This window comes from Thamnophis sirtalis, unplaced genomic scaffold, assembly GCF_051295495.1.
Source record: "Thamnophis sirtalis isolate CommonGarterSnake01/CBP01778 unplaced genomic scaffold, rThaSir2_p1.2 scaffold_11, whole genome shotgun sequence".
Taxonomy (NCBI): Eukaryota; Metazoa; Chordata; class Lepidosauria; order Squamata; family Natricidae; genus Thamnophis; species Thamnophis sirtalis.
This window is the reverse complement of record NW_028261391.1, coordinates 3,844,454-3,869,100: the sequence shown is the minus strand read 5'-3', so window position 1 is coordinate 3,869,100 and position 24,647 is coordinate 3,844,454. Positions and strand designations below refer to the sequence as shown.

At 47.2% G+C, this 24,647-nt stretch overlaps 1 protein-coding gene across 1 annotated transcript in view; it reads right to left on the bottom strand.

The window, feature by feature from the left end:
- DIS3L2 (DIS3 like 3'-5' exoribonuclease 2) overlaps positions 1–24,647 on the bottom strand; it is a 217,979-nt gene that overhangs the window by 37,418 nt on the left and 155,914 nt on the right. Inside the window, exon 14 of the mRNA XM_087725075.1 lies at positions 21,178–21,411. Coding sequence (XP_087581201.1) covers positions 21,178–21,411 — 234 coding nt within the window. The remainder of the gene's footprint in view (positions 1–21,177; positions 21,412–24,647) is intronic.

Genomic DNA, 24,647 nt, shown 5'->3' with positions numbered 1-24,647 from the left:
TCTCTCTCTCTCTTCTCTCTCTCTTTCTCTCTCTCTTTCTCTCTCTCTTTCTTCTCTCTCTCTTCTCTCACTCTCTTTTCTTTCTCTCCTCTCTCTCCCTCTTCTCTTTCTCTTTCTTCTCTCTCTCTCTTCTCTCTCTCTCTCCTCTCTCTCTCTCCTCTCTCTCCTCTCTCTCCTTCTCTTTCTCTCTCTTCTCTCTCTCTCTTTGTCTCTCTCTTCTCTCTCTCCCTTTCTTCTCTCTCTCTCTCTCTTCTCTCTCTCCCTTTCTTCTCTCAACACACACACACATGCATTCGCTGCAAACTCTCCACCCACACATCAACCCTGCCCTAGACGAATGAACCGGGCTCCCTGCCCTACAACTGCGGATGGAAAGCAAGGTTCACCAGGGTAAAAGATGCAGTGAAGCCTACGAAAGACCTGGAGGCTGAAACACACGAAGGACGGTTGCAGGAATTGGGTCGGGCTAGTTTAACGAAGAGGAAAGGACCATGGGGGTGAGATGATAACAGTTTCCCAATATGTGAGGGGGGGGGTTAACCCAGAGAAGAGGGGGTCAACCTGTTCTCCAAAGCACCAGGAGCAGCAATAGATCCTCAACAAGGAGAGAAGCAAGCTGGAATTATGGAGAAATTTCCTGACAGTGAGAACAATTAATCAGTGGAACAGAAGTTGCCTCCAGAAGTTGTGAATGCCCCAACACTGGAAGTTTTTAAGAAGATGTTGGATAGCCATTTGTCTGAAACGGTATAAGCTTTCCTGCCTAGGCAGGGGGTTGGACTAGAAGACCTCCAAGGTCCCTTCCAACTCTTGTATTGTATTGTATTATATTGTAATTTAATGAAAAGGAGGACCAGGGGAGACATGATAGCAGTCTTCCAATATCTCAGGGGTTGCCTCAAAGAAGAGGCAGTCCAGCTATTCTCCAAAGCACCTGAGGGCAGAACAAGAAGCAATGGGTGGAAACTAATCAAGGAGAGAAGCAACTTAGAACCGAGGAGAAATTTCCTGACAGTGAGAAGAATTAACCAGGGGAACAGAAATTGCCTCCAGAAGTTGTGAATGCCCCAACACTGGAAGTCTTTAAGAAGATGTTGGATAGCCATTTGTCTGAAACGGTATAGGGTTTCCTGCCTAGGCAAGGGGTTGGACTAGAAGACCTCCAAGGTCCCCTCCAACTCTGTTATTCTGAATTAGTGAAGTATAATGAGTACCATATTTTGGTCCCTTCCTTGACTGCTCACCTTGAATTGCATTGTACATGAGGGACAATATCACAAATGGCACACTGTTTCTAAACCTGTCTTGGATTTCCGGCAAATAATTTATCTCTTGTCCTTTGAGCCACAATCAATCAATCAATCTCTCTCTCTCTCTCTCTCTCCCTCTCTCTCCCTCCCTCCCTCCCTCTCTCTCTCTCTCTCTTTCTGTTTTATTTTACTTCTTTATTCCTTTTAATTCTTTATTCTCCTCCAAATCCTATTTAGTCCCTTTCTTTAAAAAGGCTTCTAATTTGGGTGCCTCAGTGGTGGGTTGCAGGTGGTACACCCCGGTACGGGTATACCAGAGCCTGCCCTGAGCACCGGATACCGTTGCTCCGGAGGGGCCAACTTGCCCGCCCACGCTCCTTATCTGTCTTTAAAGCCTTTGGCGCTTCCGCCAAAGTCCTTTTTTTCACTAGACTAGATAGGATTCACGAAATTGTTGTGGCCCACCAGCGGCCAATGAAGCTGGCAGCAGATTCGGAGAGTGAAGAGGTTGGGGAGGAAGATGGGCCAGTCTTGGAGTCTGGGGAAGGCTCGGAGGAGGGCTCTGTGTCGGAGGCAGAGAGGGGGCCAGGGCCATTATGCCAGTTATCAGCTGCCTTCAATGAGGCAGAAGAACAGCTGGAGCCTGTTCCCAGTGTGCGCATACGCAGAGTTGCCAGACGAAGGGAAGAGCTAAAGAACAGGGGTCGACTTGGGAGTAAGGCCACAGGGGGACGATGAATGCCCCCCCCCCGGAGAAAATAAAAGAGGAGCGAAGGGGGAGTGGAGTTTGCAGGAGGCAATTAGTTCGCTTCATTGGTTCGTGACTCTCCGAGGCTCCTTGCCAAGTTCTGCAGAGATCGGCCTGGCAGCCCTCCAAGCCAGATGAGGTCTGTGACTGTAAATCCTCCTTCGAAAGACTTTGCTGGAGGTGAATGAGCAGAATTCACAGTCAATTAATAAAAGGGGATTTTAGGAGTTTGCTTCATGCTCTCAGGAAGCCTCAGGTCAGAACAAGCTGAAAGCAACTCATCCCAACGATGAAACAGAGAGAAGGCATCACGGGGAATATTAAATAAGTATATAATAAATAAATAAGTAAATAAGTAAGTAAGTAAGTAAGTAAGTAAGTAAGTAAGTAAATAAATAAATAAATAAATAAATAAATAAATAAATAAATAGGGAGGGGGAAGAAGGGGGAGGGCAGTGGAGAGCAAGTCCAGATTCAACAGCCGCGGGCAAGAAAACTTTTTCCATGCTGAATGCAGCTGGTGAGCAAGCATCAGCCTGGGCCATTCCAGACCGCACATCTGCATAATGAGGGATGATGCACTCTTCCCCGCTTTCGTGTCAAAAGGAGAAGTGTGTACATTGGCAGCCCGGATTGTAAAATGATGCTTTCCTGCATTCAAGATGCCTTTTTCCCAGCTGAGGAGAACATGCTCAAGGAATGAGATCCCAGGATGTTCCCCAGCTGCCCATCAAGGATTAGAAGGGAGTGGAAGGGAAGGGAGAGAACGAGGAAGAAGAAAGGAAATGGGAGAAGAATAGAGGAAGTGGAAGTGGGAAGGATGGAAGGAAGGAAGGAAGGGAAGAAGAGAGATCTGGAAAGGAAAAAGGAAAAAACAGGAAGAGTAATAGGAAGGAAAAATAGGAGGACAGGGGAGAGAAAGGGGGAAGGGGGAAGTCAGACGGAGAAGGGGAAGAAGGAGGGGTGGTTTCAGGGAGGGAAGGAGGGAGATGGGAGTAGAAGGGAAGAAAAGAAGGGAAGGAAGAGAACGAGGAAGAAAGGAAATGGGAGAAGAATAGAGGAAGTGGAGATGGGAAGGTGGGAAGGAAGGGAAGAAGAAGGGAGGTCTGGAAGAGAAGGGGAAGAGGAAAAAAGAAGGGGAAGAGTAGCAGAAGGAGGGGAAGAAAAAATGGAAGGGAAGAACAAGGAAGAGGAATAAAATGAAGAAGAACAAAAGGCAAAGAAGGGGAAGAAGGGAAGAAAGGAGGGAAGGGGGACAAGAAAAAGAAGAAATGGGAGAGAAAGGAAGGATAGCGGGGGAACGAGAAAAAGAAAGGAAGAAAAGAGGAAGGGGAAGCTGGGAAAGGGGAGAGTAGGATTAAGGAAGAATAGGAGGAAAGGAGAGAGAAAGGGGGAAGGGGGAAGTCAGAGGGAGAAGAGAGAGAAGGAAGGGTGGTTTTAGGGAGGGAGGAAGCACTGACCAACTCAGGGAGAGCCCCCCTCCCCAATTGGGAATGTTGCTCTAAAGATTCTGATGATGCGGCAGCTGTGAATAGCAGAATAACTGAGTTGGAAGGGACATTGGAGGTCTTCTAGTCCAACCCCCGGCCTAGGCAGGAAACCCTATACCGCTTCAGACAAATGGCTATCCAACATCTCCTTAAAGACTTCCAGTGTTGGGGCATTCACAACTTCTGGAGGCAATGAGTTCCACTGATTAATTGTTCTAACTGTCAGGAAATGTCTCCTCAGTTCTAAGTTGCTTCTCTCCTTGATTAGTTTCCACCCATTGCTTCTTGTTCTGCCCTCAGGTGCCTTGGAGAATAGCTTGACTCCCTCTTCTTTGTGGAAACCCCTGAGATATTGGAAGGCTGCTATCATGTCTCCCCTGGTCCTTCTTTCTATTAAACGAGACATACCCAGTTCCTGCAACCGTTCTTCATATGTTTTAGCCTCCAGTCCCCTAATCCTCTTTGTTGCTCTTCTCTGCACTCTTTCCAGAGTCTCCACATCTTTTTTATAATCGTGGCGACCAAAACTGAATGCCGGATTCCAAGTGTGGCCTTTCCAAGGCCTTATAAAAGCAGCAATGCCTTGGTTGGTTAAGAATACGCTCGGAAGCTCGCTTGCACTTTGGGTGAGAAACTTGAGAAAAGGCTGAATTGCATTGATCGCCGGGGAGAAGAGGGAGGGGGATTTAATTGAGTCAGTAGGGTGTTAATGAAACCAAGGTCCCATGAAGCCCACCTACCGGGTGCCTGAGTTTGCACTAACTTTCTTGGACCGTGGGAGGAGAGCTGACCTTTTACGACAAGGTAGGTAGGTAGGTAGGTAGGTAGGTAGGTAGAGAGAGAGAGAGAGAGAGAGAGAGAGAGAGAGAGAGAGAGAAAGAAAGAAAGAAAGAAAGAAAGAGAGGGGGGGAGACAGAGACTGAAAGAGAGAGATTGAGACACAGAGAGAGAGAAACAGAGACTGACAAAGAGAGAGAGAGAAAGAAAGAGAGAGACAGAGTAAGAGGGAGGGAGAAAGAGAGAAAGAGAGAAAGACAGAGAGAGAAGGACAGACACACACAGAGATGGAGAGACAGAGACTAAGAGACAGTAAGAGAGTGGGAGAGAGTGAAAGAAAGAAAGAGGGGGGGAGACAGAGACTGAAAGAGACTGAGACAGAGAGAGAGAGAGAGAGAAAGCAAGATGGAAACAGAGAGAGAGAAATAGAGACTGACAAAGAGAGAGAGAAAGAAAGAGAGAGACAGAGACAGAGTAAGAGAGAAGGAGGGAGGGAGAAAGAGAGGAGAGAGAGAAAGAAAGAAAGAGAGAGAGAGAGAGACGGACAGACACACACAGAGACAGAGACTAAGAGACTAAGAGAGACAGAAAGAGAGTGGGAGAGAGTGAAAGAAAGAGAGAAAGACTGAGAGAGAGTCAGAAAAAGACAGAGACAGAAAGAGAAAGAAAGAAAAGTAGAAAGACAAAGACTGAGACAGCAAGCGAGAGAGAGAGACAGAAAGACAGAGGGAGACAGAGACAGAGAGAGATGGGGGGGGAAGGGGGAGGGGGGAGCTGGCTTTGTTTGCAAACATTTCCCCTTCTGAGCCCAGAAGAAAATTGCAAAGTAAAATTAACTGGCTATTAAAGAGCAACGGCTAGATTAAGAGGTTTTATCTGCCGGTTGGCATTTGATGCGGCCCCCGCGTTGGCTCATTACATGCCGTGCCAATTCTTAGCTCCTCTGCAGGGCACCCATCGGAAATCAAGATGAAACTCACTGCCGTCCTTGAAGCTTTGAAGCCAAGGCAAGGAAGGATCTAGGGGGGATTCATCCTGGGGCGTCCGTCAACAACAACAACAACAACAACAACAACAACAACACACACACACACACACACACACACACACACACCTGGGATCACTAATACAGGCCACACAGCAGATTGCAGCCAGGTGGGAATTGCTAAGTTTCCATTATATAAATAATAAATAAAATAAATAACAGACAGACAGTTGGGTCTAGGAGTTAGGATGCTTGGCTAGAAAGTGGGAGACTGTGAGTTCTAGTCCCACTTTAGCTACGAAGGTTGAATGGGTGACTTTGGGCCAATCACTAGGAGACGGTGAGTTCTAGTCCAGCCTTAGGCATGAAAGGTTGAATGGGTGACTTTGGGCCAATCACTGGGAGATGGCCAATTCTAGTCCAGCCTTAGGCATGAAAGGCGGCTGGGTAACTTTGGGCCAATAACTGAGAGACTGGGAGTTCTAGTCCAGCCTTAGGCATGAAAGGCGGCTGGGTGACTTTGGGCCAATAACTGAGAGACTGGGAGTTCTAGTCCAGCCTTAGTCATGAAAGGCAGCTGCTTGACTTTGGGCCAATTACTAGGTGACAGTGAGTTCTAGTCCAGCCTTAGGCATGATAGGCAGCTGGGTGACTTTGGGCCAATCACTGGGAGACAAGGGAGGGTGTACGGGGCGAGGTTGCTAATTCAGCTAAATGAGATCCCGCCGAAGCAAAGTATCCCCCCAGAGGAAGCAGCCGCTGAAGCCCAGCTGGGGGAGGGAAAGTTGATTGCCACTGTTTTTCAACCTTGGGAACTTGAAAAGGGGCGGACTTCAACTCCCAGAATTCCCCAGCTAGACCAGTGAGAAATCCATGAGGTGAGTGGTTCTCAGGCCTAAGGCGGGACTAGAACTCACCATTTGCTGCTGATTGGCCCAAAATCACCCAGCTTGCTTTCGTGCACAAGGCAGGACTAGAACTCACCCTCTCCTGGTGATTGGCCCAAAGACTCCCAACTGGCTTTCATACCTAAGGCAGAACTAGAACTCACCATCCCCTGGTGATTGGCTCAAAATCACCCAGCTGGCTTTCATGCATAAGGAGGGACTAGAACTCACCATCCCCTGGTGATTGGCCCAAAGTCACCCAGCTGACTTTCATACCTAAGGCAAAACTAGAACTCACCATCTCCTGGTGATTGGTCCAAAGACTCCCAACTGGCTTTCATACCTAAGGCAAAACTAGAACTCACCATCCCCTGGTGATTGGCCCAAAGTCACCCAGCTGACTTTCATATCTAAGGCAAAACTAGAACTCACCCTCCCCTGGTGATTGGCCCAAAGACTCCCAACTGGCTTTCATTCACAAGGGGGGACTAGAACTCACCATCCCCTGGTGATTGGCCCAAAGTCACCCAGTTGGCTTTCATACCTAAGGCAAAACTAGAACTCACCCTCCCCTGGTGATTGGCCCAGTCACCCAGCTAGCTTGCTTTCATTCATAAGGCGGGACTAGAACTCACCGTTTCCTAGTGATTGGCCCAAAATCACCCAGCTTGTTTTCATGCATAAGGCAGGATTAGAACTCCTATTGATTGGCTCAAAGTCACCCTGATGGCTTTCAAGCATAAGGCGGAACTAGAACTCCGGTTTTCTAGCCCGATGCCTTCACCACTCACCGCCTATCTATCTCCTGGAACTCAGTCCGTAGGTTCTTTGAATGGCGCCCTCGGCTTCCTGTTATGCGTTAAAGGTTGATTTCTACCTGCCAAACTAGGCGCCTGACTTAAGGGATAGCCTGAGATCTGGATGAGGAGCAGGGAAGGGGGGGCGGAAAGTGGCTTTCAGCGAACGTCTACAGAAGCCTTTCTCAGCCGGGCTTTCACAGAAGCCAAGGGTCTCTCTGTGCAAGAGAGCCTAATTGGAAAAAATAAAATAAAATAAAAATAAACATTGCTTTTGGAACTCGCCCGCGCCCCCGCAGCGCAGCGGTGGGAATTTTTATGCACTGTGACCTCGACTGCTGCTCCGATGCTTGGCTGCTCTTACACACCTCGTCAAACGGGAACGGCATGGGGGGGTAGAAACCAATTGTATTCATTATGACACTGGTTTTGTTGGTTTGTTTGTCTGCGATATTTTTAACGCAACCTTTTGTTGGGTAACCTCGGGTTCAGCGAAGGAAGCTGACAATGATTTGAAGGATTCCTCCCCGAGTCAAAAAACAGTCGAGCGAGGCTGCATTTCAAAGAGCGTTCCGAATACTTAACTTACAAATTTAGCTTGCTGTTTTTTTTAACTTTTTTAGCTGCCTGGTTTAGTTTATGGTTTATGGTTTATTGGTTTTATATGCCGCCCACTCCCGAAGGACTCCGGGCGGCTCACAATAAACAGGGGAGGGAATAAATAAGACAATACAAACACACAATTTTAAAATCCACAACAATCACAATTAAGACGGGGCTGGGTGCTTTAACAGCCCCTAGCCTGCCGGAACAGCCAGGACTTAGTAGATTTACGGAAGGCCGGGAGGGTAGAAAGGGTCCGGATAACCACGGGGAGCTCGTTCCAGAGGGCCGGAGCAGCAACAGAGAAGGCTCTCCCCTGGGAGGGGTCGCCAGCTGGCATTGGCTGGCAGATGGAAGCCGGAGAAGGCCAAGCCTGTGCGATCGAATCGGTCTTTGGGAGGTAATTGGCAGGAGGCGGTCTCTCAGATACCCAGGTCCGATGCCATGTAGGGCTTTATAAGTAACAACTAGCACCTTGAAGCGAGTGCCTGGTTCTGCTTTGGAGAAGGGCAAATAAATACCATATTTTTTCAGAGTATAAGACGCACCCGAGTATAAGACGCACGAAGGTTTTGAAGAGGCAAATTAAAAAAAAAGGTGTTGCACTCTGCAGAGCTCCCAAAAATGGGAGAAAAATGTTTTTTTTTCTTTCAAAAAGGACACAAATAACCTTTAGGAGGCTTGTACTGGGGAGGGAGGGCCCAAAAATGAGCCAAAAACGGCCCATTTTTCGCAAAAACAGGCCCGTTTTTAGTAAAAAAAAGAGGCATGCATAGCCTTTAGGAGGCTTATAGAGTGCTCCTGGGGGCTGGGGAGGGGGCAAAAAATGGCCTGTTTTTCGCTCATTTCTGCCCTCCTCAGTCCCTAGGAGCACCCTATAAACCTCCTAAAGACTATGAACGGCCACTTTGGTGAATGGGACAGGATTTCAGGAGGCAAAAAATGCTGTATTCAGTGTATAAGATGCACCCAGATTTTCAGCCTCTTTTTTGAGGGAAAAAGGTGAGTCTTATACTCCGAAAAATATGGTAAGTAACCAATAATTCATGAGCCATAGCAATCACTGAAGTAGCCGGCTGTGATTCACAAAAAGTTTTAAGCTTTCTAGTAAAGCTTTCTAAAACTAGGAGGAACGATGACTCCGGGGTTAAAGACACTGACTGGAAAGCTGACAGCTCAGGTTTGAGACCTGCGGGCCATGCGATGGGGGTGAGCTCCCGTTCCTTGCTCCAGCTCCTGCCCACCTAGCAGTTTGAAAGCAGGCAAATCATCCTCATCCTCTTCATTTAAAGACCCCATCATCCCTGCGGGGTGGGATCTGGGCAACGGAATGGAGCTAGCAGAGTGTTTTTTAATGGCCGGATGCCTTCCTGTTGCCGATGCGGAGTTTTGTTCAACAGATTCTATATTTTTTGTTTTGTTCCGTTCCTCCATTACATGCCATTCCATATTCTCTATTCTATTCCACTCCATATTTTTTGTTCTGTTCTGTTCCGTTCCTTTCCGTTCCATTCCATATTCTCTATTCCAATCCACTCTATATTTTTGTTCTGTTCTGTTCAGTTCTATTCCACTTCATATTCTCTATTCCAATCCACTCTATATTTTTTGTTCTGTTCTGTTCAGTTCTATTCCACTTCATATTCTCTATTCCATTCCACTCTATATTTTTTGTTCTGTTCTGCTTTGTTTCTGTTCTGTTGCGTTCCATTCCATTCCATTCCACCTGAGCCTATTCTAGGTGCGGGAAACGTAGACTAATACAGTACTCTTCCAACCAAGCCTTGGAGGTTATTTCACCTTAGGCAGATTTGAAAAAGTCTCGCCAGGAAGCCAGGATCACTGATAGGTTACTGATAAGAGAATATATGACACAGCATCGTTTACGGAAACAGGTGATTTGCCAATGCTTTTCCCACCCACATATATCTGGAGGCCATCGGAAGGAGAACAGGTGATGCGTGATGTCATTTCACTAAGCAGCAAAAAAAATGGCGTTGGAGGGAGTTGAACAGGCTTTTTCCGTAGTAGGTAAAGGTAATCACCTGAGCATTGGGCAGGAGATGAGGAGTTGAGCAATGTGTGAAAACAGAGTTCCTGAAGAGCCGCAGAACTTCTTCCAGTTGCAAATAATTCCCAGTGGGATTTTGAAGGGTGACGGAGGACAGTGGTGGGCTTCAAAAATAATTTAACAACCCCCTTAGTTATTTTTGTTAGGTATAATTACTGACCGCACAGTTGTAGAGAGTAACTTGATTTTGCATTTAATAACCGCAGCTAGACTGTTGGTGGCGCAACACTGGAAGAAGTAAGACTTGCCTACTATTCAAGAATGGCCACTGAAAGTAACAAACCTAGCAGAGATGGCTAAAATATCAGCATATCTCAAGGACCATTCAAACGAGAGATATAAACTGGAGTGGAGAAGATGGATTGATTATACTCAAAATAAATACGGGACTAAGAAATTTCAGATAGCTTATGACTAAAAAAAAACAAAAAAAACCCCACCTGCATTGCGGTCCCTTCAGCAGTTCTGAAGGCAAAGCTGCTCCACTGGTTAGTTGTTCTCACTGCCAGATTGTTTCTCTCCTTGGTTAATTTCCGTCCATTGCTTCTTGTCCCATTTTAAGCACAAAATCCAGCTGGACAACTTTGGGCCTATCACAAGGAGATGGGGAGTTCTAGTCCTATTGTAAGCATGAAAGCCAGCTAGGTGAATCTGAGACAATCGCTGGGAGATGGCGAGTTCTAGTCCCATTTAAGCATGAAAGCCAGCTGGGCGACCTTGGGCCAATAGCCAGGAGATGGGGAGTTCTAGTCCCATTTTAAGCACGAAAGCCAGCTGGCCAACTCTGAGCCAATAGCCAGGAGATGTGGAATTCTAGTCCCATTTTAAGCACGAAAGCCAGCTGGCCAACTCTGAGCCAATAGCCAGGAGATGGGGAGTTCTAGTCCCATTTTAAGCACGAAATCCAGCTGGCCAACTCTGAGCCAATAGCCAGGAGATGGGGAGTTCTAGTCCCATTTTAAGCACGAAATCCAGCTGGCCAACTCTGAGCCAATAGCCAGGAGATGTGGAGTTCTAGTCCCATTTTAAGCACGAAAGCCAGCTGGCCAACTCTGAGCCAATAGCCAGGAGATGGGGAGTTCTAGTCCCATTTTAAGCACGAAAGGCCAGGTTGGCGAGGTTGAGCCAACCACCAGGCGGTGGAGTTCTAGTCCCATTTTAAGCCGAAGACAAGCCGAAAGATTTATTTTATTGATTTATTTTGAATTCTTAGATTGCCGCCTACTCACACGCGGCGACTCAAGATGCTCTGGAGGTTGGGAACCTGCAGAGCGACGCCCGGGGGCCGCTCGGGACGACCATTTCTTGCTGCCGCTGACTCCTTCGCTTTTTTAAAATTAAAACCATCCTTCCCCAGCCCTGTTTTCCATCTGACCCCTTCAGTTGAGAACGCTCTCCCTCCCAAGACCAGGCGCTCCGTCACGGCAACCTTGGCGCAGGCGCCCTGGAGAAACTTTCCCCCTTTTTGGACAGAAATATAAAGCCACGCTTTTCCTAAAAGCCTTCCAACCCCGTGTACACACACACACACACACACACACCATGGAAAAAGGGAGCCGGGTGCGCGCAATCCTTCCATCAAAGCTCAGCACCGGGATTCGGTTCCAAAGCCCTTAAGGTGTTGGCTGGAGTTTGTTTTCCAAGGCAGGATTCCCATTCTTCTCCCCCCCCCCCGCCCCGGCCTTGGGCACAAGCTAAAAATACGGACAGTACGGAGAAGGGGAGCAGGCAAGCCAGCAGGATTTCACTCCACGCCGGGCTTTGATGCGCTTATGTCTTTAATTGAGCTTGGTTTAGTTGGGTCGCCTGTATTGGCCCCAAGGAAGATTGGGGGGGGGGGAGAAATGGAATTGGGGTGGGGATGGGGGTTTATTTTCCAAAACACAAGAAGGCAGAAGAAGCAATGGATGGAAACTAATCAAGGAGAGAAACAACCTGGAATTAAGGAGAAACTTCCCGACGGGGAAGATAATTTAACCGGTGGAACAGCTTGCCACCAGAAGTTGTGGGTTCTCCATCACTGGAGGTTTTTAAGAAGGAAGTGGATAGTCACTTGCCTGAAATGGTACAGGATCCCCTGCTTGAGTACGAGAGAGGGGAGGAAGGGGAGGAAGAAGGGAGGAGTAGGGGAGAAGAAGGGGAAGTCGAAAAGAGAAGGGAGAGGAGGAAAGGAGAAAGGAGAGAAGAAGGGAGGGAAGGAGAAAGAGAGAGGGAAGGAGAAGTAGGGTTGTTATAATGCGAGATGGATGCACGGGATGGCAAGAAAGAAAGCTGGAATATAAATATTACATCTTTAGGGAAAGAATAGAAGCATAAATGTTGAAGGATAGCATATAATGCTAATGATTATTCATGAGAAATGTATTATTTGTGAATGTATGAGAAACAAAAATTAAAAATAATTCAATCCCCCCCCCAAAAAAACCCCAGTATGATGCTTTTCCCGGAGGCACCATTCCCATTAGCACATGGCCCAAGGGACACAGTCCTTGGGGGGGGGGATGGGGAGCAAAGAGATCTAAGCATCGTCCCCTTCCTTGCCGCTAACCCCGCCCCGACTTTTCAATGCTCTCAGCCTGCCTGCTGTCCTAATTGAACAGCGCCTCTGAAGAAAGAAAGAATGGAAGAAAGGAAAGCGGAGAAAAGAGGGGGAGAGGGTCATCCATCACTGACACGGCCGTTTTCAAAAGATCTGACATCCTGCGGTGGGAAGGACTCTCCAAGAGATCCTGGTGGGAGGATGGGAGGGAGGGAGGCTCAGAGAACGAGGAAGCCAGCATTCAGAAGGAGCTGAAATTCACCCAGAATGACGTTACTCTAGTCCAGGGGTCAACGACCTGCGGCTCTGGAGCCGCATGTGGCTCTTTCATCCCTCTGCTGTGGCTCCCTGTCGCCGGTCGGCTCCAGAATTGATAGGGCTTTCAGTTAGGACAGGTAGAGGAAAAAGGACGCCGTGCTAGGGGGAGACTCTATGGTGGGGGAACCGGACTTTCCGGTCAGCTCCAGAATCGAACGGGGGGCTTCTGGTTAGGACCTTGTGGCTCTTTGAGTGTTGCCGACCCCTGCCCCCGAAGGGTGGTGAAAGAGAAGAAATATCATTGGCATTTACAAAAAAGAGGAAGGACGACGACTTGGGAATTTACAGACGACCAGTCAGTTTGATTCCTATATGAGCCGTGGTGGCGCAGTGGTTAGAGTGCAGTACTGCAGGCCACTTCTGTGATGGGGATCCCTGTGTGTGCCGGCGTGTACTTTCGGCACACAAGGACAAAAAAGTTTAGCCATCACTGGTCTCGGCCGTTTCGGCCTTCCAAGAATTAATTCCTGCCAGTGAACGCCGACAATCGGCCTTCCCTTTCCGTCCCCCTAAGTCAACCCTTGTTGAGTGAAGCGATACCGGGCCCCACCTTAAGCATCCGTGCCACGCCGGCTCGCCTCTCTAAAGTTTGCATTCTTTCACCTGCCAATAAGCGGGCGTGCCGAAAGGGCTCCCATTGTGGGATTTGGATAAGAGAGGTGCAGCTCCCGGCCATTATTATTATTATTATTAATTGCAACAACAGAATTGTATCACAGTGGCCAGTTGTTTCACCGGATTTGGCATTGGTTACTAGTCGGGCCCCACCCAGGGGCCTAGGACGTCGTAACGTATTTTCGTAATATGCGTGCAGATCCAAGCAGTGCGGCTTTTTGCATTTGACTGATGGTGATTTTGTCGATTTTCAACCGTTTTAAATGTAATTCCAGTGCTTTTGGAATAGCACCCAGTGTGCCAATTACCACTGGAATTACCACTGCTGGTTTGTGCCATAGTCGTTGAATTTCGATTTTTAAGTCCTGGTATTTCGCGATTTTTTCATGTTCCTTCTCGGCGACCCTGCTATCACCTGGTATTGCGATGTCTATGATTGTGACCTTATTTTTCTCAACCAGTGTGATGTCTGGTGTATTATGCGCCAGTATTTTGTCCGTTTGTATACGGAAATCCCACAAGGTCTCGACCATCTGATTTTCGGTGACTTTTTCAGGCTGACGTTCCCACCAGTTTGTTGCTGTTTTAATATTATACTGTTTGCACAAATTATTATTATTTTTAAATGTTCCTGCTTGCTAGCACGTGAACGGTTTTGTCTGGCGTTGACAAGGGACGGCGGGGCCCTTGTGGTGATCGCGACACACTCACACATGCGGGAACGTGTTTCTTCACACACACACACACAGCCCGGCCCCCTTCCTCAAAGCAGACAACAATAAGCCCATTTATCAGCCAATACTCAGGGGGTTTGTAAGTTGGGACTTTCCTTTCTGGAGTCAGGGCTGGCCGGCGGTGGCGGCTGATGGTTGAGTCAACAAGGAGCTCCCTTCTTCTTCTTCTTTTTTTCTTTTGCCAATTTTTTAAACTCTCTTACATACCATTGCGAGTATATAGTCACAGAATTGTTATTCTTGCCATTCTTATACATTTGTTATTCCATGTAATCGGTTATAATATACACTTTGGGTTGCTTTGTTTACCATCCCTTCTGCCTGTTGTAACACCACCTCATTTTCCCTTTCTTTTCTCTCTCCTTCCCTTCTCTACTTTCCTCCTTCCTCTTCTCCTTCCCCTTCCTTCTTTCCTTAACTCTCTCCTACTCTTCCTCTTCCCCTTCCTACCTTCTTCTCTTTCTATCCCTTCCATCTTCCTTAAGATGTTCCTTCCCTCCTCCTCTCCTTTCCCATCCTTCTTCCCTTCCCATCCTCCTACTCCTACTTCCTCCTCCCCTTCCTCCCCTCTCTCCTTCTCTTTCTCTCCCTTCCATCTTCCTTAATGTCTTCCTTCCTTCCTCCTCTCCTTCCCCATCCTTCTTCCTTTTCCTCTTCTCCTTCCTACCCTCTCTCCGTCTCTTTCACTCCCTTCCACCCTCCTTAACCTCTTCCTTCCTTCCTCATTTCCTTCCCCATCCTTCTTCCCTTACCTCTCCCCTACTCCTACTTCTTCCTCCCCTTCCTCCCCTCTCTCTGTCTCTTTCACTCCCTTCCATCTTCCTTACCTCTTCCTTCCTTCCGCCTCTCCTTCCCCATCCTTCTTCCCTTCCCATCCTCCTACTACTACTTCTTCCTCCCTCTCGCCTTCTCTTTTTCTCCCTTCCACCCTCCTCTCCTTACCTCTTTCTTCTTTCCCTCCTCTTCCTCTCGTTCTCTCTCCCTTTCTTTTCTTGTTGTTATAGGTGTCTCTTTCAAATCTCAGTTTATGTTTTCCTGGATGGTATTTCCACAAACCCAAATATAGTTTAGCATCATTTCTTATTCCCTTCCCTTCGCTAATCTATCCTATGGTTTTTTTACCCTTTAAATCTCGCTCTTGAATATGTACTTGTATATTTAGCATTTCCTTTTCTGTTTTCCCCCCTCTTCCCCCCCCCCTTTCTCATTTAATAGTGCATTGTCTGGCTTCTAGTCCTGCTTAGGTAGGAAAGCCTCATGGGTGACTTTGGGCCAATCACCAGGTGATCGGGAGTTCTAGTCCTGCCTTAGGCATGAAAGCCAACTGGGTGACTTTGGGCCAATCACCAGGAGATCGGGAGTTCTAGTCCTACCTTAGGCATGAAAGCCAGCTGGGTGACTTTGGGCCAATCACCAGGAGATCGGGAGTTCTAGTCCCACCTTAGGTATGAAAGCCAACTGGGTGACTTTGAGCTAATCACCAGGAGATCGGGAGTTCTAGTCCCACCTTAGGTACGAAAGCCAACTGGGTGACTCTGAGCTAATCACCAGGAGAAAGTGAGTTCTAGTCCCACCTTAGGTACGAAAGCCAACAGGGTGACTTTGAGCTAATCACCAGGAGAAAGTGAGTTCTAGTCCCACCTTAGGTACGAAAGCCAACTGGGTGAGTTTGAGCTAATCACCAGGAGAAAGTGAGTTCTAGTCCCACCTTAGGTACGAAAGCCAACAGGGTGACTTTGAGCTAATCACCAGGAGATCGGGAGTTCTAGTCCCACCTTAGGTACGAAAGCCAACTGGGTGACTCTGAGCTAATCACCAGGAGAAAGTGAGTTCTAGTCCCACCTTAGGTACGAAAGCCAACAGGGTGACTTTGAGCTAATCACCAGGAGAAAGTGAGTTCTAGTCCCACCTTAGGTACGAAAGCCAACAGGGTGACTTTGAGCTAATCACCAGGAGAAAGTGAGTTCTAGTCCCACCTTAGGTACGAAAGCCAACAGGGTGACTTTGAGCTAATCACCAGGAGAAAGTGAGTTCTAGTCCCACCTTAGGTACGAAAGCCAACTGGGTGACTCTGAGCTAATCACCAGGAGAAAGTGAGTTCTAGTCCCACCTTAGGTACGAAAGCCAACTGGGTGACTCTGAGCTAATCACCAGGAGAAAGTGAGTTCTAGTCCCACCTTAGGTACGAAAGCCAACTGGGTGACTCTGAGCTAATCACCAGGAGAAAGTGAGTTCTAGTCCCACCTTAGGTACGAAAGCCAACTGAGTGACTTTGCGCCAATCACCAGGAGACGGTAAGTGAACATTTCTTAAGTGACTTTTGGCCCCGGTTTTCAGAGTTGCTAAGTGAGTTGTAAGTCGTGTGCCAAGCGTCTGAATTTGGCTCCTGTGCCCATGGGCATGCTAAAATTGTCCCTAAGTGTGAAAAAAAAACCCTGTCCTAAGTCTGGTTGGAACTCTGAACGGTCACTAAATGAACTGTTCTAAGTCTGAGGACGACCCTGTAAACAGCTTTTTGTGTAATTGCCGTCAAGAAGTGGGCTTCCCACTCCAGCTCATTTTAGGCGATCCACCGGAAAGTATTTTTTAACAGGAGTGGAGGGTCTTTCGCAGTGATCCAGACCCTCCTCCAGCTAAAAAGCCACGAGGCCACGCCTACCCGATCCTAAATTCTCGAGAACCAAAGTCTCCAGGGCGAAGGCAGCCATTCGGCAAACTTCAAGAGGAACGTCCCCTCTTCGCCCACCGTTCTTCCTTTCTCCTCGCCATACACGCTGGCTGGGCATTGTCCAGTTTCCCAGAGGGAAACACAACACACACACACACCAATTCAAAGGGGTTCTTGCTGAAATCCATCTTGCAAAGGGACAGATTGGCTGGGAGGGGTTTTTTTCACAGGCCCCGGGATTGCGGGGTGGAGAGGACTGGAACGAATGGAAAACAACAGGGGCCGGTAACTTAAGAGACACCATGGCTACGACGGGACACGGTGGAGAAATGAAGGATGAAAAATCGCAAAGGAGATCTCTTGGCAAACGTGGTGGAAAAACACCTTGCATGATTGGATTAGATTAGATTAGATTAGATTAGATTAGCATTCTTTATTGGCCAAGTGTGAATGGACAGACAAGGAATTATCGGAGCAGGGGTAGGTGAGGAAGGAGTAGAACCAGTTTTTCGGTCCATTTCTGCAGCATCGGTTTAGCTGTGGGTGCCATGACCCCTGCAGCGAAGGAGGGTGAAACAGATTTACAGATCGACAGAGTTGGAAGGGACCTTGGAGGCCATCTAGTGTAACCCCCACCCACCCAAGCAGGAAACCCTATACCGTTTCAGACAAATGGCTATCCAACATCTTCTTAAAGACTTCCAGTGTTGGGGCATTCACAACTTCTGGAGGCAATTTCTGTTCCACTGGTTAATTGTTCTAACTGTCAGGAAATTTTTCCTTATTTCTAGGTTGAATCCCTCCTTTTCCAATTGCCATCCATTATTCCTTGCCTGGTCTTCGGGTGCTTTGGAGAATAGCTTGACCCCCTTCCTCCTCTCTGTGGCAGCCCCTCAAATATTGGAAAATGCTATCCTGTCTCCCCTGGTCCTTCTCTTCACTAGACTAGCCATGTCCCTCTTTTAAAAAATTATTTTTCCTTCCTTCCTTCCCTCCCTCGCTACCTATCTCTCCTTCTTTCTTTCTTTCTTTCTTTCTTTCTTTCTTTCTTTCTTTCTTTCTTTCTTTCTTTCTTTCTTTCCTTCCTTCCTTCCTTCCTTCCTTCTTTCTTTCTTTCTTTCTTTTGCTTTGTAAAATAGCTTGACCCTCTCCTCTCTGTGGCAGAGCCTCAAATATTGGAAGATGCTATCCTGTCTCCCCTGGTCCTTCTCTTCACTAGACTAGCCATGTCTCTCTTTTAAAAATTATTTTTCCTTCCTTCCCTCCCTCGCTACCTATCTTTCTTTCTTTCTTTCTTTTCTTTTCTTTTCTTTCTTTCTTGTACTTTGTAAAATAGCTTGACCCCCCACTCCGCTCTGGGGCAGCCCCTCAAATGTCACATCAGTGAGGCAGAAGAACAGCTGGAGCCTGTTCCCAGTGTGCGCATGCGCAGAGTTGCCAGATGAAGGGAACAGCTAAGGAACAAGGGTCGACTTGGGAGTAAGGCCACAGGTGGACGATGAATGGCCCCTCCCAGAGAACACAAAAGAGGAGCGAAAGGGGAGTGGAATTTGCAGGAGACAATTAGTTCGCTTAATTGATTCGTGACTCTCCGAGGCGCCTTGCCAAGTTCTGCAGATCTCGGCCTGGCTGCTCTCCAAGCCAGATGAGGTCTGTGACCGTAAATCCTCCCTTGAAAGACTTTGCTGGATGTGAATGAGCAGAATTCACAGTCAATTAATAAAAGGGTTTTTTGTCGGGACCAGGAGTTTGCTTCAGGCTCTCGGGAAGCTAGATCCTGGGGTGATCGTTCAAGCAGGAGCTGCCAAGAACTGAACGAGGCATTTACTGGCAGACTATCCCAGCCAAAGAATGGCCATTCGGATAACCGACCGTTGGAAGGGAGCCAGCATCTGAAGTCACATATTTACAACTGCAGTTTTGGGTACTTTGTGGGAGGAAATTGCCAATAAAAATATTTACTTCCAAGCAAGCACCTCATGCCAAACCGCCGAATGGTCCGAGCCCTTTTTTAACGATTTGGATTAAACAGGGACACGAGTGGTTCTGTGCGCTCATCGACAATTAAAACACTGCAAAGCAGAGGGAACGGAAACCCTGGCAGACGCCCAACGCAAGCCGCCAATTGTTGAGACAAATCCACCCGGGCACTCCTCGACTTACAACGGTCCGTTTAATGACGGTGGGAAGCTGCTACCACGGCACGGAGAAAAGGGAAGGGATTAAAGGCACCTCGGTGTCACGTCTAGGTCGGTGATGGATAACCTTTTTTTGGATCGCGGGCCAAAAGCGGGGAGAGCGCAGGGGGGGGGGCGTCGTGCGTGGGCGTGGCCACACCCATAATGCTCTGCACGCGAGACCAGAGCTCCCGCCCTGCTTTTGGTGCACTTTTTTGGCCCTCCCAAAGAGGACGAAAACAGCCTCCCCCTGCCACTCGGGAGACCCTCCAGAGCAGTGTTTCTCAACCTTGTCAACTTGAAGATGTCTGGACTTCAACTCCCAGAATTCCCCAGCCAGCACTTAAACTTAAGCCTTGAAAGCCCATTAATGACAAAAGTAACACAGGCAGCCCTCAACTTACAACCATAATTGAGCCCAAAATTTATGTCGCTAAGTGAGAAATTTGTTCCGTGAGTTTTGCCCCGTTTTACTACTTTCCTTGCCGCGTTCGTTAAGTGAATCGCTGCGGTTGTTCAATTAGTAACCCGGCTGTGAAGTGAATCTGGCATTCCCTGTTGACTTTGCCAGTCAGAAGGTCGCAAAAGGGGATCCTGTGACCCCAGGACACTGCGACCGTCATAAATGCGAGTCACTTGCGAAGCATTTCCTCGAATTCTGATTCTGTGAATTTTGGTGAATTTTGATCACGCGCAAACCCGAGTCAGTTTGCTGGAGCCTTTTCCTGAATTTGGATCACGCGATCGCAACGGTCGTAAGTGTGGGGAAAGAGTCCTAAGTCGCTTTTTCTCAGTGCCGTTTTAACTTCGGTCACTAAGTGAACTGTTGTACGTCGAGGACAGTCTATACATTTTATTCCTCTCCCCAATCCTCTCAAAGGGGCTTGTGAACCCCGGGAAGCCGCTTCCTCACAAGATGAAAAATGGGGCATTGGAGGCTCCCAGACAGCAGAAATGGGATCGGTGACCTCCTTTAAGACGGCCGGCCAACCTCGTCACAACAACAAAATGACACCCATCAAGATTAATGACTGCCGTTAGCTCTGCTTGCCAATCTGACGGATCGCCTTCTTTTCAAAGCCGACTCCGTTCTCACACGGCCGGCGGCTTCGCAGGGATTTCATCCGTCAAATCGCGAGACCACCCCCCCTCCAACAAAACACCCCACCATGAGATCCTCCCCCCCCCCAAAAAAAAAAACAACACAGCCCGGACTAATGCTTTAGAAAATAAATAAATGAATAAATAAATAAGGTGGGAAGGAAGAAGGGACACAAAAGAGAAAGAAATTGAAGGCTTGGCATTCGGGCTGTTTTCCCACACGACATCTTGTTGCCAACACAGTTGTAGGCTGCATCAACAGAGGGAGAGAATCAAGATCCTGTGAAGGGTTAATACCACTTTATAAGGCCTTGGGAAGGCCACACTTGGGGTACTGCATTCAGTTTTGGTCCCTACGATGTAGAAAAGATGTGGAGACTCTGGAAAAAGTGCAGAGAAGAGCAACAAAGAGGATTAGGGGACTGGAGGCTAAAACACATGAAGAACGGTTGCAGGAACTGGGGATGTCTAGTTAATGAAAAGAAGGACTAGAGGAGACATGATAGCAGTCTTCCAATATCTCAGGGGTTGCCACAAAGAAGAGGGAGTCAAACTACTCTCCAAGGCACCTGGGGGTAGAACAAGAAGCAATGGGTGAAAACTAATCAAGGAGAGAAGCAACTTAAAACTAAGGAGGAATTTCCTGACAGTTAGAACAATTAACCAACGGAATAGATTTCCTACAGTTGTGAATGCCCCAACACTGGAAGTTTTTAAGAAGAAATTGGACAACCATTTGATTGAAAAGGTACAGATTCCCCTGTTTCAGCAGGGGGTGGACTAGAAGAGTTGGTTCCTTCCAACTCTGCTATTCTGAGCTTTGGTAGTAAATAGATAGGAATCTCTTAGTGCCATGTCTAAATCCCCTTAGACTAATTCAATGTTTCTCAACCTTGGCCACTTTAAGACAGGTGGATTTCAACGCCCAGAATTCCCGAGTTGGCTGGGGAATTCTGGGAGTTGAAGTCCATCCATTAATCCGTCCATCCATCCATTGATCTGACCATCCATCCATCCATCCATCCATCCATCCGACCATCCATCCATCCATCCATCCATCCATCCATCCATCCATCCATCCATCCATCCATCCATCCATCCATCCATGTGTTCCTCAACCTTGAAGTCAACCTGAAGTCAATCCATGCAGATGTTTCTCAACCTTGGCCACTTTAAGATGGGTGGACTTCAACTCCCAGAATTCCCCACCATAGCAAAGCTGGCTGGGGAATTCTGGGAGTTGGAGTCCACCCTTACTCCAAGAGCGAATGCCACCCATGGTGTCTTCAAAACACATCTAGCCCATGTTCCCTTTTCTGCAGGTGTGATTTGTTTCAGAACCATATTATCTATTTTACTAATTGGATCTTAATTAAACAACAATCCTTAGGCTCCTCCTAAGGCAGGTTGAGCTAACCTGGTCCAAGCGAAGAGCCCCGTCTATGAAGCGCTGTTGACGCAGCTGCTTGGCGATCCGGTGGAGGTCCTGGACGGCTTGGTGGACCTCGGCCACGGTGTGGCAGGAGGAGATGGGCGGCAGCTCCTCTGCCCCAAAGACCCTTTCTGGATTCTCAATCATGCTCTGGGCGTGGTCGTAACTGAGCTTTGCGCAGGATTGGATCACGGTCCGCCCGAACCATTCGTCCAGGATCTGGGATGTCAAGATGAGAAAGACCGTCAAGAAGAAACATGCCCAATGTCAGGGTTCCAAATAGCATCCAAAAGTAAATCAGAGTCCGAGGCAAAGGATTGCTCAAAGTTCCAATTGATGAAAAGAGCCATCTTGGCACATCTGGGAAAACCCGAATCTGAAAGCTTCCCGGTTTCCCACACCTGGTTGAAAGTTCAAGAACTTGCCCCCCACCCCCACCAGTCCATCCACATGGCCCAATCTCCCACTGCCATGCTGGCAGTTCCACCCATCCAATTCCGGTCAGGTGCAGAGACAAAGGATGACCTTGGCTTTCCAAAAAGAATGTTGTTATGGCTACATAGCATCTAACTCCGTACAATCCCATTTTCCCACCATAGAAAATGCATAGTAGAATAATAGAAACTGTGGCAGGCGAAAGACCAAAAGGAAAGATGGCTGCAGGCCTGACACCCCAGTTGTTTTGTCAACCCCTTGCTAATTGTTTAAATTACGACAGGTAATCCTCGTTTAGAGACTGCTCAAAGTTACAACGGCACTGGAAGAAGTGACTTACGACCATTTTTCACACCTAGGGCCTTCCCAGCATCCCCATGGTCACACGATCAAAATCCAGAAGCTTGGCGACAGGTTCATATTTATTTTTTTTAAGTTTCTAATATATATTTTTATTGTTTACATAAATATATTGAACACAGTGTAATTGTCCTGGCATTCCACTTGCCATGAAACACAGATAAAGGCAAATAACATATATACCATTTTCAAATGGTGCTAGTGTTGTACAGTAATTTCTGACCATCATATCCTAGAATGTCAACTTATCTATCATTCTAAATAAGGTGAAGGTTCCCCTCGCGCATATGTGCTTGTCGTTCCTGACTCTAGGGGGTGGTGCTCATCTCCGTTTCAAAGCCGAAGAGCCAGCGCTGTCCGAAGACGTCTCCGTGGTCATGCGGCCGGCATAACTTAATGTCAAAGGCGCATGGAACGCGGTTCCCTTCCCACCAAAGGTGGTTCCTATTTTTCTACTTGCATTTTTACGTGCTTTCAAAGTGCTAGGTTGGCAAGAAGCTGGGACAAGGAATGGGAGCTCACTCCATGTGAGGTGCTAGGGATTCGAACTGCCAACCTTTTTGATTGAGAAACTCAGCGTCTCAGCCCCTGAGCCACCCTTTTATTTCATTGTTTACATAGAAATATACACTATATTGCCAAAAGTATTTGCTCCCCTGTCCTTCCTCGCATATGAACTTACTGTAAGTGACCTCCCATTCCTAATCTGTAGGGTTCAACACGACGTTGGTCCACCCTTTGCAGCTATAACAGCTTCAACTCTTCTGGGAAGGCTGTCCACAAGGTTCAGGAGTGTGTTGATGGGGATTTTTGACCATTCCTCCAGAAGCGCATTTGTGAGCTCACACACTGATGTTGGACGAGGTTACATGGCCTACCACTTCATGGCTGAGTTGCTGTTGTTCCCAAACACTTCCACGTTCTTCTAATACAGCCAACAGTTGACTGTGGGATATTTAGGAGCGAGGGAATCTCACAACTGGATTTGTTGCGCAGGTGGCATCCTATCACAGTTCCACGCTGGAATTCACTGAGCTCCTGAGAGTGACCCATCCTTTCACCAATGTTTGTAAAAACAGTCTGCATGCCTAGGTACTTGATTTTATACCCCTGTGGCCATGGAAGTCATTGAAAGACCTGATTCTGATTATCTGGATGGGTGAGCGAATACCTTTGGCAATATAGTGTATGTATTTTTATTTTTACTTTATTATTTACATAGAAATATACTGAATCAGTGGTGGGATTGAAATAATTTACCAACCAGTTCTCTGCCCTAATGACCAGCTGGGTAGGCGGGGCTCAGTGGTCATGTGATCACATGGGCGTGGCCAAGTCAATGTCACTCAGGTCGATGGGCACTTCGGCTTAGTTGTTACAATGGTAATAAGGATTAACTGGAGAGGCAGTTTCTGTAAGCAGGGCAATAATAATTAGGCTAAAAACAACACCAGAATGTTTCCTTCCTGCCTTCCTTACAGGATTAGCCCTGTAAAGTGGGGGAAAAACAAAAGATTTCTTCGAACAACCGGTTCTCCCGACTGCTTAGAAAGTTACCAACCGGTTCTCCCAAATAGGTGCGACCTGGCTGAATCCCACCACTGAATACAGTGTAATTGTCCTGACAATCTACTTCCCATGAACCAAAAGTAAAGGCAAATAACATCTATACTATTTTAAAAGATGTTGTGTTGCACAGTAATTTCTGGCCATCGTATTCTAGTATGTTAACTTATCTATCATTCTAATACCTACATTCTGATACAGACATCATATCTCTTTCCATGTCCACCTAACCTGATTCTTTCGCATTCCAACCTCGTATTTCTAACCATTGATAGAATCTACTCCATGTAGCACAGCAATCTGTATCTCATTTCACTTATGCTGTTAACATTAGCCTGTCCATTTCCACACAGAGCAGTATCTTCCTTAGCGTCGCTTCCTCTGAAGGCACATACACCCTTTCTTGCTGCGCTCAAGATGTGTAATATTAGGTATATTGTCCCTTTATCATAACCCTCTGATTTAACGCCCAATAAAAATAATTCTATATGCGGTTTAAACTCTATATAGGAGCCGAGGTGGCGCAGTGGTTAGGGTGCAGTACTGCAGGCCACTTCAGCTGACTGTTATCTGCAGTTCAGCGGTTCAAATCTCACCGGCTCAGGGTTGACTCAGCCTTCCATCCTTCCGAGGTGAGTGAAATGAGGACCCAGACTGTGGGAGCAATATGCTGACTCTGTAAACCGCTTAGAGAGGACTGAAAGCCCTATGAAGCGGTATATAAGTCGAACTGCTATTGCTATATGCGGTCTGGTCATTTTTTTCCTAACCACATGTGAATTTGTAATCCAAAATTTCCTTGCCTTTCTGCAGGTCCACCACATGTGGTAGTATGTCCTAGGTCTTTTTTTTTTTTTAAGTTTTTATTTTATTTTTATTCTCTTATATAAATAGTTAGAGGTATACATTCACATAGTTATCGTTCTTATTTATCTTTATCACTTTTACATATTTGCTTTTCCATATAAAAAGTTGAAATATACAATCTGGGTTGCTTTTTTTAACCGTCCCATATACCTATTTTATATTATCCTATTTTTCTTTTCTTTTTATACACCTTCCCTCCCTTCTCTACTTCCTTCCTTCCTCCTCTG